The sequence below is a fragment of the Limulus polyphemus genome, unplaced genomic scaffold, assembly GCF_000517525.1.
Source record: "Limulus polyphemus unplaced genomic scaffold, Limulus_polyphemus-2.1.2 Scaffold3220, whole genome shotgun sequence".
In the NCBI taxonomy this organism is placed as follows: Eukaryota; Metazoa; Arthropoda; class Merostomata; order Xiphosura; family Limulidae; genus Limulus; species Limulus polyphemus.
Window position 1 is genome coordinate 57,627 of NW_013668830.1, and position 16,036 is coordinate 73,662.

Consider the following 16,036-nt stretch of genomic DNA (forward strand, 5'->3'; position numbering starts at 1 on the left):
CTGGTTGCTCCAAGATTCTTCATATATATATATATATATATATATATCAACAGGATATGTTTAAAGTAATACTAAATAAAATATAATTAAGTCCAAAAGCTATTACATACAAATGTGAATAAATTTCAACAATTAGTACACAAGAGTAAATCGACAATCGGTGTTTATTAAGTATTTAAATAAAATGATTTCAGATTTTTTTTTTCATTTAAAATCGTTTTTCTATCGCTACTTCTGTTTGCCTACGTCATGCAATTAAAATGTAGGTGGCCAAAACTAAAAACTGAATTTTAATATTCTTACTTAGCTTTTTTATCCAGTCTGATTTTGTAAAGGTTAACTTTTTAACTTTTCAACATACGTGATTTACGTTAGATTTTTTTTTTTGTTGTGTGTGTATATATATATAGACAGCTAAGTGCGTGTTTTGTCCATCTATCTAGGTATGAAGAGCTCGGCTACAATGTCGTTCTTGGATTTCAGTTCATTTTCTGTTACTTCAACCCGGTAGATACAACCACACGCTTTCGTTTCACCTTGTATTACGTTGTAACATTTGTGGAAAACACAGTACTGATGTTTTTATGGCACACTGATGCAGACCAAAGCTTGTGGTATCACGAAGCTGCAATGGCATTCCAGTTCCTCGGTTTTTTCATCGGAATCCTATTTATGGTAAACTTGAGAACACTTCTATTCATTTACAGGGTCAAGTGTTTCTTGGTTTTAATATTAACACCAGGTTAGAGTATCCACAAATGTTCATGTATTTTATGGACAGCTGTTTAAGAAAAAATATGGTCATTATTTCAGTGGGAAAGTCCTTTATGGAGATAATGTATACACGTACTTGGAATGTATGAAATAATAATCTTTAATAAACACCCATTTTCTAATACTCGTGATAATAATAAAGATAATATTATGTCTGCTAGTCTAATTGATTATCTAAACTTCGACATATTTCACCGAATAACGCAGGAGGATCCAGGAGTCCAGACCAGTCAATTACAATGACAGCGTACGCATTAGTAACTCCGCAACATGCTTTAAATTACAGTTGCTTCGTTGAGAACATGCAAGATGGTACGAAGAGAAAGGTGATAAAAAAACATATGTTATCTACTTTAAAAATAATGCCAAGCGTTGTAAAATACTGAATGATATTTTCAGTTAAAATAACATTGACTCGAGTATTTCTATAATAGTATCAGTATAACAATATAACATTAGTAATGCAAGAAAAATACTTTTCTTGACGCTTGGGTATTATTGTTAGGCCTTTATGAATATTATTGATTTACAATGTACAATATTGGTTGTCATTTATGTGTTCACTAACCTTTACTTTATTAAGCCTAAGTACATTGCTGCATTTTTATTGTCTTTTTTAGGCCTAAGCATATCTATTTTTTAAACTGCCTTGGATTTTATCTGTCTGTAAGTATCAGTATTAATTGTTGAGAGCATGTTCAGTGTTCACTTGCCTTTATTGTATTAAACCTAGGTCCATTGCTGCGTTTTTGTTGCCCTTTTTAGGCCTAACCATGTGTATTTTTTTAACTGTTCACTGCCTTTTATTTTGGGGCCTATCCGTGTGTTTTTGCTGCCCCTTTGTCTCCTGATTCTGAGTGGATTCAATTTGTTTGTTATTAGGCGCAAGGATACACGATGGGCCAGCTGTACCTACCATGAGTATTGAAACCCGGTTTTAGAGGTATGAGCACTCAGACTGGTGAACGCGAATTCGGACAATAAATGCTACAAATTAGAAGTAAATAAAGCACCGTAATATGCCGTACATTTAAATAATAATACAACTGTGGTATATTTTTATGCAATCCAAATTTTATAATAAATATTAAAAACCTAATAATACCAAAAACATCTTTAATACGGGCGTTTCGGAATTTCCTTAAATTCCATCATCAGCGGTAATATCTCAAAAAAAAAAAAGTTAGTTGGTAATATCCGAAATACAAAAAACGACATTAGCATTAAGTTAGTTTTCATATTCAATCACGCACACCTTTTCCTTGTCGTGTTTTACGTCATAAAGACCAGGGAGGGTCAGGTGCGTTTAACCTTCTCCTCTCCGTATTCAAACGGACGTTTAGAAGTAACAGATTTAAACGGTGACGTTATAATGGAATGTACGATAAAACGTGCGGCAATCACACGTGTAATAAATAACATTGTTAAGAGAAACCATTATAGAAAAAGGCTTAAATATAAGCATAAACGCTGTATCTTTAAAATGATAATAAATATCAAATGAAAACACTGAGAATCCGGAACTGATTACATTAATGATAACAGGGAGGAGCTGATGTTATTATTTATTGTTTGGTGATCATTGTCAATGGCCCCCCAGTGGCACAGCGGTATGTCTACGAACTTACAACGCTAGAAACCGGGTTTCGATACCCGTGGTGGGCAGAGCACAGATAGTCCATTGTGTAGCTTTGTGCTTAACTTCAAACAAACAAACAAAAGAATCATTGTCAATGGAGAGGCTTTCTTTAATAAAAAGTTCGTAATCTGTGGTTTCGAGTCGAGAATTTTAACTTTTCCAAGAAGTATGAGGTGGTTGTTATTCTCACTGTATAATCGGATACAAGACTCGGGTGGATTAGTTAACTTAATTAGCTTCTTGCTGAAATTCCCATGTTCTCGAGTGCAGGTATTTGTTGGTGGTGTAGTTTTATCAATATAAGTAGCTTCTTTTTTTTTTTAATGGGGGCGCCATCAGCAGATGATATGCCCCCAATTTTCACTCATAAACACCTTAATCATATAAATAGCTTTACAGCTACGTGTGCTTATATACGACCCACGTGCGCATACGAATAAGTAGTGTCTTTGGTTTTAAACATATTTTTAATTCTAAATAGTGATGTAAATACTAAACTTAGCTTAATTTGTGGGTAACATGTTTTGATTATTTTTTAAATTTGATATTTGAGTTTAAAACTTTGCCAATGAAAGGAATGATAAGAACTAGTTGATATTTTGAGATAGTGTATGACTTTTTGGTAGGTTCTATTTTATTTGTTAAAATATTCATGTGATTTGTTTGTTTGTTTTTAATTATGCACAAAGCTACACAAGAGCTATCTGTGCTCTGCCCACCACGGGTATCGAAACCCAGTTTCTAGCGTTGTAACTCCGCAGACATATCGCTGTGCCACTGGGGGGCATTCATGTGATAGAGTGTAAGAAATTAAGGGGATAACCATTACTTTGTAATATGTTATGAGTTTTTGAAATTTCTGAGTGAAAACAGAAGTAGTCAGAACAGATATTACAGGCTCTGTTTATAAGATTTCTTAGAACAAGGTTATGTTTGAAGGAGTCTGGTATGAAACTGTCGAAACGAGCGTATAAGCCAATAAATGTTTTCTTACGGTAAATAAACGTGACAAAGAAATTGTTTATTTTCTTTGCTTGTCTAAAAAACTAAGTTATTGTTTTCTTCCATCTTGCATGGCAAGTTTATCCATGGATGTTGTGAGTTTAGGTATTCTAAAAACTTCTTGGTGTGATCAGTGTTGTGAAAGAGTAAAGTATCATCAACGTACCTTTTATATAATACTGGTTTGTAATAAAGGGGGCAGTTATCCAACCATTTACGTTCGTTAAAACATAGAAAAATATTTGCAAGGTTTGGACCCAGAGATGATCCCATTGCTACTCCGTCTATCTGATCATAAAGGTGACTATTAAAAACGAAATGATTGTCCTTGAGGGCCAATTTTTAGAAGCTGATCGAATTTTTGTTGGTTAGAGTGCAGAGCATTTTTGGTAGGGAATAACTGTTGACTAATTATAATAACTGTTTATTGATTATAATAACTGTTTCCTCAAGTGTGATGTTAGTGAATAAGGATTGAATATCAAAGCATATCAGAGATGAATTTACAATTTTTCAAATATCTTAATGTCCGTTGAAGCTCTTCCTCACGCTTGAAAGTAGGCTTAAGCCAATCATTGTCGAGCGGTTTAAACTTTGTTCTGTCATTTAAAATGTTTTCCATTTTGGAGACATAATCAGATTTGTTTAAAATTGCGACACCTGTATCTTTATCTGGGTGGATAACAACGTTTCGGTTACTTGCAAGTTCTTCTAAGGCAGAAAACTCAACCTGTGTAATAGAAGAAAGGTTTTTTAAGGGGTTGAAGTTGTAAATGAACTTGATAGTAACCGAAACTTTGTTGTTTGATCCTCCCAGATAAAGGTACAGTGTTAAAAACCAGTTGGCCTGAAATTTGTTATAAAAACAACGTAAACTGCAGATATTTCCCCACGTTTTTCCTTTTACATCCTGAATTCAAAATAAGACAAAAGTTTCTCTGAAACGCCATATAGTTTACAGTTAAACTCCGAAAGCTGGCGAAATATTGAAAACCAATATTAACAAATTTATAATAAAAAGCATGTAAACTACAGATTTTTTTCCTCACATTCTTCTCAACTCTTCCATTTCGGATTCCAAATCGGAGGCGTGTAAATATGTTTACTGGCATCTGATTTTGAATGTGCAATGGAAGAGTTAAGAAGAATGTGGAAATAAAACAACAAGAACGAAAAATAGTTCAATTTTAGAGAAGAAAAGATGGAATCCGTTAATGACGCAGAGATCAGTTGTTTAGGGACGTCTTAAATTGTTTGTTTGTTTTTGAACACTACAACTCCATTAGAGCCCCCCCCCCCAGTGGCACAGCGGTATGTCTGGGGAATTACAATGCTAAAAACCGGGTTTCGATACCCGTTGTGGTCAGAGCACAGATAACCCATTATGTAGCTTTGTGCTTAACTTCAAACAAACTCCATTAGTTATATCCATGTACATATTGAGCAAGTATACACAAGAACAAGTATTTATTACATCAGCAGTAACAAGACTTAAGTGACCAGAGAGAGAGGAATGGAGATTTTGTGTGGCCTAGTAGTTAGTGTGTTCGGACTGTGAATCCAAAGATACATGGTTTGCGGTCCGTTGCCGCAAAAAAATGTGCTCCGTAATTTTGGGTCGTGGGTGTACAACATGAGTGACAGTCATACAATAGTAGCCAAAGAGTTGGCGGTGGGTGCTGTTAGCTAGCTGCCTTTGCTTTTCTCTATCAGTTCAAAATTGGAGAGAGCTTTGCGCAAGTAGTCCTTTGTACAGCTTTACGTAAAGATTCTGAAACGAACAATTAACTCCAACTTTTTATGACATGAAATTCCTTAGTATTTTCTCATATTATGTAAAGTATTTTCTCATCAAAAGCCCTAGAAATTGCAAGTAATAATCTCAATTTCGTGTATATAATGTCTGCATGTTGTTAAACGATTTTCTGTTTTGTTTTCGATAATTTATGGTATATGTCTTATTTTTATTTTTCTATCCCTATCAGTCCCCCGGTGGGACAGCGGTAAGTCTATGGACTTACAACGTTAAAATTCGAGGTTCAGTTTTTCGCGCTAGACATATCAGATAGCCTAATGTGGCTTTGCTCTAAAACAAATAAACAAACTATCGTTATCAAGTTTAACTGGAATAAATATGCGTTCAAGCCACACCCTTCCATGGGACATTATTTGCTCGTTATATGTTTAAATAGGTCGTTAATTAAAACCGTTTAAATAGCCCTGTGTTTACCATTTTATCTGTTTACTGAAGATTTTGTCGGTTTGTACTGGTATATTTTGTTGTCGTATTGCATTGTTTTTCGCTAAAGTTTTGCATGCAAACTTAAGAATCTCATGAAGATGTATTTCACTGTCAGTACCACGAGTTTTTACGTCAAACCCATGAAATCAGAAAACTTTTGTGAAACGTATGAAAGCAGAAAGCTCTAAGAACTATGATAAAGAAAAAACTAAACTTATTGAGTTCGAGGTTGTGGCCAATGAAAATTTACAATTCAAAACTAGTCTATATATACATTTTTCTGTCAACCAAGAGCGCTGGGGTCATCCCCTGGACACACCAAAAACACAACCACGAAAATACGTAGAGTAAAAACCAGAGTAGAAGTTACTTATATTTAGTACGTATCTTTTGTGAATTTTTAAAGCTCGAGATTAATAATTTCAATTTCATTGTTTTTTTGTCATAGAGTCTTCAAAACATTTTCTGCTCTCATACTTTTTTATAGAACGTTCTCTAATTTCATACATTTGACAAATTCATCTCAATTTAATGTCTATATTTTAAAGAAAAACTAAAAAAATAAAGAATTCAACGTTTACTGATACTGCAGTAAAATAAAATAGAAAAAAACACACACACGAGAAAACGTTCAATCAGGAACGATAATGAAGCTACAGTTACTTCAAAAGTTTTTGACTAACGAACTGTTTAAATTTACATCGTACCAAACACATCTGATGGAAGGGTATAATTTGAATGCTGACTTCTTCCCGTGAAACTTTATGATGATAAAAAAATAATGTTAAGACATACCGTAAAACATCGAAGACGAAATAGAAAATTTTTAACACCATGCAAAACTTGTATATGCACGTGAAATACGAAGAGTGAAGGTACTTACATAATGAATTTATTGCTAACAAATTCTGGCAGCTGCGATGGGTTTAGAGTTTTGAAAAATTAGGATAAATATTATACAATTTCTAAACATTTGTTTCTTTCAGACTTTTTGCGCAGAGATTCACAAAGGGTTATCTGCGCATATCTATCCCTAATTTTTAACTGAAAGACCAACTCTTGGATTACCCTTGTCTGATAAACACTCTTATATCGCGCTCACGGCCCTTAAGTGCGGAGGGCGTTTTAGTGGCAACTGGAAACGAATTATGGACCCTCTGATTCATAGTCCGATCACGTTAACTACAAATATTTACAAACTTAATTACAAACAAACGCACCCCAGTGGCCAAAAAATCCAATACTTGGAGTCACTCAATGAAGATATTCCTCGTCTTAATTGTTGTTTTTACCTTCTATGCTAGATTCCGAATCCTCATATGAACAATTGTGAACAATCTTTTATTCTGCAAAGATGTTTTCAAATAATATTTGCTACTTTTATCAACTACGTTAATAGAGAAATCGGCAAGCTGACACGACTTGATGTTAGAGAATTCGACACGCAACCTGCTGATCGAGAATTCGAATCAGTTCATCGAATGTGCTTACCCTTTCAGTCGTGGAGGCGTTGTAATGTGACGGTCGATTTCACTTTTTTTGTTAGCAAAAGAGTAGCCCAAGTAGTTAAGAAAATCCCAACAAAAGATAAACCACGTGTGTAAAGCAACAGCCAAAGATGACAAACGAGCCAACGTGGAGGTATAAGGGAGAGACTGTCCTTAGAAAAACACTTCGACACTCGGCCGGAGCCGAGTATTACCGGGAGGTCCAATACCCGGCCAGTGCCGAATATCTGGCCGAGTACCCTTGCATCCCGACACAATACCAATCATATTTCTGTATGAATGATACTGAATATCACAAACATAACAAAATATAGCAACATCTACTGTTCGTACAGTAGACTCAAACATTGACTTCGTTCCGTTCCTATTTATCAAACTCTCCAGCTTACAAGAAATTTCTCTTGCAGAGCCAAGTCAAAGAGTGAAGACTTCGTTCCGTTCCTATTTATCAAATACTCCAGCTTACAAGAAATTTCTCTTAAAGCAGAGTTCCTTTTATCAAACACTCCAGCTTACAAGAAATTTCTCTCGCAGAGCCAAGTCAAAGAGTGAAGACTTCGTTCCGTTCCTATTTATCAAACACTCCAGCTTACAAGAAATTTCTCTCAGAGCAGAAGCCAAGTCAAAGAGTGAAGACACTGATTAGGGAATTTAAAAAAGAAATTGCCCCTTAGCTGTCAACGCCTTACAAAATTTTTTTGTATACTTGATCAATTCGTTGTCTAGTCCCTGTGATGAAACAGAAGAAGGCTCGGATTGGCCAAGTAGTTAGGGCGCTCAACTCGCGAGTTCGAATCCCCGCCCCAAAAACATGCTCGCCCTTTCAGCGGTGGGGACGATTTATGTAGCTTTGCGCGAAATTCATAACAAACAAACAAACGAAACAGAATAAAACTAAATCTTGATTACTAAGAGTACGTGTGCTTCCATAATGTTTAGAATAATTCTTGTCTTCAATTTGATTCTAAATTTAAAATGTGTTAGCTAAACACAACATTAATTTTCTATCTGTTACCCCTTTTTTTCATCATCATTTTGTTATTGCTGCTTTTGTTGATATCAGACTCTTTATTGAAGTATAAAATACCCAAAGCTAGTAGGCCCGGCATGGCCAGGTGGTTACGGCTCTCGACTCACAATCTGAGGGTCGCGGGTTCGAATCCCCATCACACCAAACATGGTCGCTCTTTGAACCGTGGGGGCATTATAACGTGATGATCAATCCCACTATTCGTTGGTAAAAGAGTAACCCAAGAGTGGTGATGACTAGCTGTCTTATACTGCTAAATTAGGGACGGTAGCGCAGATATCCCTCGTGTAGCTTTGCGCGAAATTCAAAAACAAACTGCAGTCCACAGCAGAAGGTGCAGTCAATCAAAGAATGCATTAGGCCTCTACGTCGCAGATTCTATTTTCAATTTTACTTTTGGTGAAAAAAAGATATCTGTAAAATAATATAGTATGTCAATAAATGCCAAATGTTTTGTAACGAAATAGAAGTAGTAACTTCATAACCATTGTATCCAACTAAAGACTGTATTACTTACCATCTCTATTTCGTTTGCTGCAAGGCCGTCATGGCCAGTTGGTTAGGGACCTCGACTCACAATCTGCGGGTCGCGGGTTCGAATCCCCGTCCCACCAAACATGCTCGCCCTTTCAGCCGTGGGGCGTTATAATGTGACGGTCAGTCCCACAATTCGTTGGTAAAAAAAGTAGCCCAAGAGTTGGCGGTGGGTGGTAATGACTAGCTGCCTTCCCTCTAGTCTTACACTGCTAAATTAGGGACGGCCAGCGCAGATAGCCCTCGTGTAGCTTTGCGCGAAACACTACAACTAGGTTTCGTAAGATCGCTTAGTAACACTATTTATCAAACGGTTGTATTAGTTTACAATATATCCAATAGTAACACCACTCGCAACACGCCTTGACTGTATTATTGATATATAAAATATAAAATAATGATACCTATTAGAACACACTACAACTAGGTTTCGTAAGATCGCTTAGTAACACTATTTATCAAACGGTTGTATTAGTTTACAATATATCCAATAGTAACACCACTCGCAACACGCCTTGACTGTATTATTGATATATAAAATATAAAATAATGATACCTATTAGAACATATTTAATAATTATTATTTTAACCTAACTATAACACACATTTAATAATTATTATTTTAACCTAACTATAACACACATTTAATAATTATTATTTTAACCTAACTATAGCACACATATATGATAACTATTCCTTCTCTTTGCAGTTTCTTCGACAGAACTTTATATATTTAAAAAAAATTAATGTAAATTAAATATCAAATAATCACATAAATTCTAATCTTAGTCTTCCAACCATATTCGTACGTTTTATGTTCATGAATGTTGTCATTTTTACACTAACATACATCAGCAAGAGAAATTAACAATATAAAAGTGTGCTTGAGCGTCGTTAAGCGAATCGTAAATCTTTGATCTTTTCTTGTGTTAAAAAAATGTCTTCAAATACATCTCATGAAGAATCAATTATAACAGTTGTTTTATTGATTTCTGGGATGTATCTAAATAAGTGTATTTAATGTTCGTCTGAAATGTATATTTATTGCACAGGTTTTTATTATTTCTTTTTTCTTGTTTAGAAGTATCATCAGCTTCGAATAAAGATCTTAGGAGACTGTTACTATTGCATTAGCGGAGCCCCCGAAGAAAGGCCTGACCATGCAGTTCTGTGTGTTCACATGGGTCTAAGCATGGTGGAAGCTATCAAGTACGTTACATTAATCAGGAAACAAAAAAAAAACATTTTTAAACGCATGATATCGTCTGAAATATTTTAAAGTTTGTATAAAAAAAAACAATAAAATGTATAAAAAATGCAAATGTTAAATAATGGTCCATTTTCGTCGAAATTAAAAACGAAACATCCTGATGAGAAACGGCTCATTGAAAAAGAAAACCTGAGACTTTGAATTCTTTTAGACTCTTGTTTATATAATGTAATTCATTTTAGGCTTAATGGTGCAACAAAAAGTCCGGCGGTTTTCCAGTGTTTCAAAAAATAGTATAGTTGACGCATTGGTCTTTGTTGGCAGAAGAACAAGTTGACTTTACTATGTTAATGGAGATTGATGAGAGGGGGCGCTGCTGACATAGAAGTTGAGTTATTCCGAACTGTTAACAGTACAAGCAGTCAATCCGATTTATCCCATAAAACTTAAGACCCGAACGTTCTAGATTTAAATTTTAGATATATCTGTCTTCCATTAGGAATTTTTTTAAAGAACTAAACAGAGGGGTATTCAGAAACTCAATGTGATAAATACAATTAATCTTTTAAACATTTGTTTAAGAGACTTCAGATGTAGCACAAGTTAGCGCAGTTTATCCTGTTTATAGAGCATCCAAATGAAGATGTTAAAGGTGATGTAAAGAGTATAGTAATATGGCGAGCAAAAGCATTACTTTCTTGCCCCCCAGTGGCACAGCGGGATGTCTGCGGACTTACAACGCTAGAATCCGGATTTCGATACCCGTGGTGGGCAGAGCACAGATAGCCCATTGTGTAGCTTTGTGCTTAAATACAAACAAATTACATTATTTTCTTGCCCCCCCCCAGTGGCACAGAGGGATGTCTGCGGACTTACAACGCTAGAATCCGGGTTTCGATACCCGTGGTGGGCAGAGCACAGATAGCCCATTGTGTAGCTTTGTGCTTAAATACAAACAAGTTACATTATTTTTTTCTATTCTTTATTATTAAAACTGTCTGAAATGTTCCATATGGTTAAAAATTAAGGGCAAATGGATAACTAAACACTTTAAAATTTTATCGTTATTTTTACAATATCACAAAAAACTAGAAAGAGACAATTAATATAATAGCAACTCATTTCATCTGCTCATGACGTAATCGTGGGTTTTGGTATTATTATAAATTAATAGGTATTATGTTTCATATAATTTTCAGTAATTAGAAATGACATAACTTTAAAAAAACACAAAGAAAATAAGAATCCTGCTAATTATGAATTATCTTTGCAAATAAGCATTTTTAATTAACAATATATCAAGACCCAGACAATCTCCGTACGTGTAAAATGGAAATTAGATAGGTATGAACGACGAGAGTCAAGAATGTAGTTCGTTGCTATGACGATTCAATCACGTGGGATACGTAACTCTCTCAATCACTAATATGTTATACTATCAGGCAGCCGGGCAAAGTCTAGTTGGTGGCATGCCTGGATTGTGAATCCGACGATTCATGGTGGGTGTCCCGTTGTTGCACAAAAAATAAAATAAAAAAATAAACACACACCCCACATTATTGGGTTGTGGGCGCTCTTTAAGAGAGACTTTTAAATCCATTATTTGATCAGTTTCGTACCAACAGTTGATGGTGGATGTCGTTTATTAGCTGCCTTGTCTTTAGCCTATCAATAGCAAAATAAGGATAGTAGAAATATTCTTTTGGACCTCAATACTTTAAAGGTGTCGTTATGCACTTTAAACCCTGCATAACAAATCATGAAAGTCATGGTGCTCCGTATACATTTTGTTGTTGTTTTTAATATTACAAATAACAGCATGAAACTCATGCAAAGCTCATTGGGTTTCACTCTTGTGGAAAAACAGGTGATTACTTCAATGCCTGTAGCCCCCCACTGGCACAGCGGTATATCTGCGGACTTACAACGCTAGAAACCGGGTTTCAATACCCGTGGTGGATAGAGCACAGTTAGCCCATTGTGTAGCTTTGTGCTTAACTTCAAAGAAATAAACAAACAAACAATCGATACCTTTTTAATAATTATTATACTGACAGATTAGTGCGTCATGACTTTACATGGCTTTTCTTAATGAATGAAGAAACAATAGTAGAATTCCATGAATACACATAAAATATTAAAAAACTTTCTGTATACATTACAAGCGTAGGAAGGAAAAATAGTGATATAATTCAGTTGTTTTGTTTTCAATGTAATATATTTATATGTGTATATTACACATTACAAGCGTAGAAAGTAAAAAATAGTCATATAATTCAGTTGTTTGTTTTTTAATGTAATATATATATATATGTATATATTACACATTACAAGCGTAGAAAGTAAAAAATAGTCATATAATTCAGTTGTTTGTTTCAATGTAATATATTTATATGTATATATATTACACATTACATAGTTATATAATTTAGTTGTTTTGTTTTTTAATGTAATATATATATATGTATATATTACACATTACAAGCGTAGAAAGGAAAAATAGTCATATAATTCAGTTTTGTTTTAATTGTAATATATATATATATATATATATATATATATATATATGTATATATTATACAGTCGGAATGAGAACCCGTGATTTAATCAGTAATGATTGGTTTGTCTTAGAATTTTTGTCCAAAGCTACATATAAGGCTATCTGTGCATAGCCAACCCTAATTTTGGCTGATAGACTAGAATGAAAGCAGCCAGTGAACAGCCTACCATTAACAATTCTTGAGCTAATCTTACCTGAACGAATAATGAGATTTGACCTATGTGCTTATAGTTCATCTAAAGTGCGGAATGAATTTTTGTGACAATGGGACGCGAACCACGGACGGCCGGATTAGCATATCTGAAAGTCAAATCCAGTCTTTGATATGTAAAGAATCGACAATGGAACATAAATCCACCTTTTGTTGGAGTTAACTACGCATTCCCCCAACTTAATTAAGTAGACGACAGTAAGAAAGATATCGAGTCGTGTAACTCAGCTACAAGTGAAAGTTCATAGACCTCTATGTATACAAAATACGCCCAATAACGATTAATGGCTAAAGAAACTTTTCTAATAACTAAGTTTGTTTGTTATGGATTTCGCGCAAAGCTACACGAGGGCTATCTGCGCTAGCCGTCCCTAATTTAGCAGTGTAAGACTATAGGAAAGGCAGCTAGTGATCACCACCCACCGCCAACTCTTAGGCTACTCTTTTACCAACGAATAGTGGGATTGACCGTCACATAATAACGCCCCCACGGCTGAAAGGGCGAGCATGTTTGGTGGGACGGGGATTCGAACCCGAGAGCCACAGATTGCGAGTCGAGCACCCTAACCACCTGGCCATGCCGGGGCCTTCTAATAACTATGATATCATGCACGACATTTCAAATCAACGTCTTTGAAAAATGAAAAGGAACTAAAAACTGTTTAAATAGCTGTTTAATGTTTATTTGCTGTATCTCAGCAGAATTTGACTCGGAGCAGAGCTTGTACGATCGAAGTTTTTGTGATAAATGCAGTATGAAAATTTAGATGAGGATCTCTATCGTCTAATAACATTCTGGGATGTAAATGGAACTGAACGTTGTTGTTTGTAGTTAAACACAAAGCTAAACAATGGGCTATCTATGCTGTGTCAACCACGGGTATCGAAACCCTGTTTCTAACGCTTTAAGCCTCCAGACTTACAGATGAGAGGTGAACTGAATGTTATCGTCACATTCGTCAATACATATAAAATTATATTGCATTGTTTATTCAGTTATTTTTGTTCTGATCTATGTAGTTGGTTTTAATTACGTCTTCTCTACTTGTCTTGCTAAAATATTAAAGATTAGATTTTTTTCAGTTTTCATTACACTGCCTCGTGAGATAAGCTGATCCATCCCTAACTTGAAAGAATTTTGTGTGTGTTTTGGTTACCAGTTTGGAAAATTTTTATGCAGATTTAATTAATAAAGTATACATACTTTAAGCCGTATCTTAAGTGGTGTACTTGTAGACCGGTATCAACTTTATTTAACTAACGTCACTTCAACTAAGAGTGCTGATTTACAAAATAAGTTTTAGTTTTATTTCTCCCAGAAACGACGAGAAACCAGTTGTGCTTGTTCACTCTATTGTTCATATTGAGTATTAAAACTTGTAATTATCGATTGGGGAATCGTTCGAGATTCCTTTAACGAAGCTGTGCACCGGAATAGATTATCATCCATACAATGTTCGGGGGTCTCCTTGAGTGTTCTTTCTTTAGTGAACATTAAATTACCGATATTAAAACAAGTCAGTAAATTTCTTATTTTGCGTACCAACATGATTTTTGTTTTCAATTGATAATTACCACTTTTTTAATATTCTAATTATGTGCATGCTAAAAAAAAAACTGTTTATATATGTTTGTTTAGCGCCTGGCTACATAATTCTGTCTACGCTGTGTCCACTTGGGGGATCGACATCTGAATTTAGGGGTTATAAATTCTCATCCTTACCGGCCCGGCATGGCCAGGTGATTAGGGCGCTCGACTCGCAATCTGAGGGTCGCAGGTTCGAATCCCCGTTCCACCAAACATGCCCTTTCAGCCGTGGGGGCGTTATAATGTTTCGAACAATCCCACTATTCGTTGATAAAAGAGTAGCTCAAGAGTTGGTTTTGGGTAATGTTGACTAGCTGCCTTTTCTCTTTACTATCACTCCTAAATTAGGGACAGCTAACGCAGATAGCCCTCATGTAGCTTTCCCCAAGGTTCAAAACAAAATCTAAATATGACCAATTATAATACTTTAATAGTTCAGAACTATACTGAACAAATAGCTGCACCATATCAAACAATGAAATTTACACGAATGAATTATGTATCTCTCGTAGAGTTCGAACATTTAACCTCCAAACTGGAAAGTTATAATTGTATGTTGTTGTTTATAATTTTTGCTAGAATATAAAACAAAATTATATGTTCTGATCTTGCCATATTTTGATACTTTCTGAGAAAGTAGATTATTCTCCTGAGCGGCACCTTTTGTAAGCACAATGGAATAAAAGTGACATGTCGGAGACTCCCATGGTTTAGACATAGCCATTCAAAGTTTGAACTGCGGACCAGAGGGAAGGCCTCAACCAGTCTGCAACACTCACTGTCTGACGTAGCTACACTTAAGAATATTAGTATTGACTGTTACACTTAGAACACACCCACAGCTGAAAGTGAGAAGAGTGTTTGGTAGCACCACGTTTCGAACCCAAGATTATCGGCTCCACAGTCCAATACACTAACCACTAGTACACTAAAGCCCTCTAGGAAATTAATAAACTTTAAAGTAAAGCCTTGCCACCAATATACTTTTAAAAAAACGCTGTTGTAAATTTGTGGTCATTTCAACTGAATATAAGAAAACAGTTTTGAGTTCCATATAATGTTTGAGACAACAACTTTCATATCATTTTAAGTGAGCGCTTTATATTTGCTAACGTTATTTATGATCATGCTTTTCAAAGACGAAATCGTAATGACAAAATGTCGGAAGTGATTGATTAACGTATTCTGTATTTCTTTCTTCCCCGTTTTCACCAATCGTCATTGGACACGTTGCTTACTTACAAGGGCTTTATTACTGGCCTTATATAAATGTATTTTATAACTTTCTAACTCTGCAATCAATCATTTCTTTAAGGTCCCCATAAACCTGATTGCATTTGTTTCAGCTAATTGATTGCAATACCACAGTCGGTAACTGGACAGTCGATATTATAGAAATACTCGTTATATAAATATGGCAGTTATTTTGACCTAACTATAACACACCTAACTATAACACACATTTAATAATTATTATTTTAACCTAACTATAACACACATTTAATAATTATTCAAAATAATAATTATTAAATGTGTGTTATAGTTAGGTTAAAATAATTATTATTAAATGTGTGTTATAGTTAGGTCAAAATAATAATTATTAAATGTGTGTTATAGTTAGGTCAAAATAATAATTATTAAATGTGTGTTATAGTTAGGTCAAAATAATAATTATTAAATATGTGTTATAGTTAGATCAAAATAATAATTATTAAATGTGTGTTATAGTTAGGTCAAA

General features: G+C 34.8%; 1 protein-coding gene and 1 long non-coding RNA gene across 2 annotated transcripts in view; one reads left to right on the top strand and one right to left on the bottom strand.

Moving 5' to 3' along the window:
* Positions 1–16,036, top strand: part of LOC106468917 (adenylate cyclase type 3-like) — a gene marked incomplete at its 3' end in the record, with an annotated part of 108,143 nt that overhangs the window by 33,385 nt on the left and 58,722 nt on the right. The window contains exon 6 of the mRNA XM_022397320.1: positions 9,811–9,938. Within this exon, the coding sequence (XP_022253028.1) occupies positions 9,811–9,938 (128 nt within the window). The remainder of the gene's footprint in view (positions 1–9,810; positions 9,939–16,036) is intronic.
* Positions 595–3,588, bottom strand: LOC111088151. Its single transcript, XR_002612757.1, has 3 exons — positions 3,578–3,588; positions 847–849; positions 595–680 (listed from the first exon to the last, which is right to left on the bottom strand). It is a non-coding gene; the product is annotated as an uncharacterized LOC111088151 (long non-coding RNA).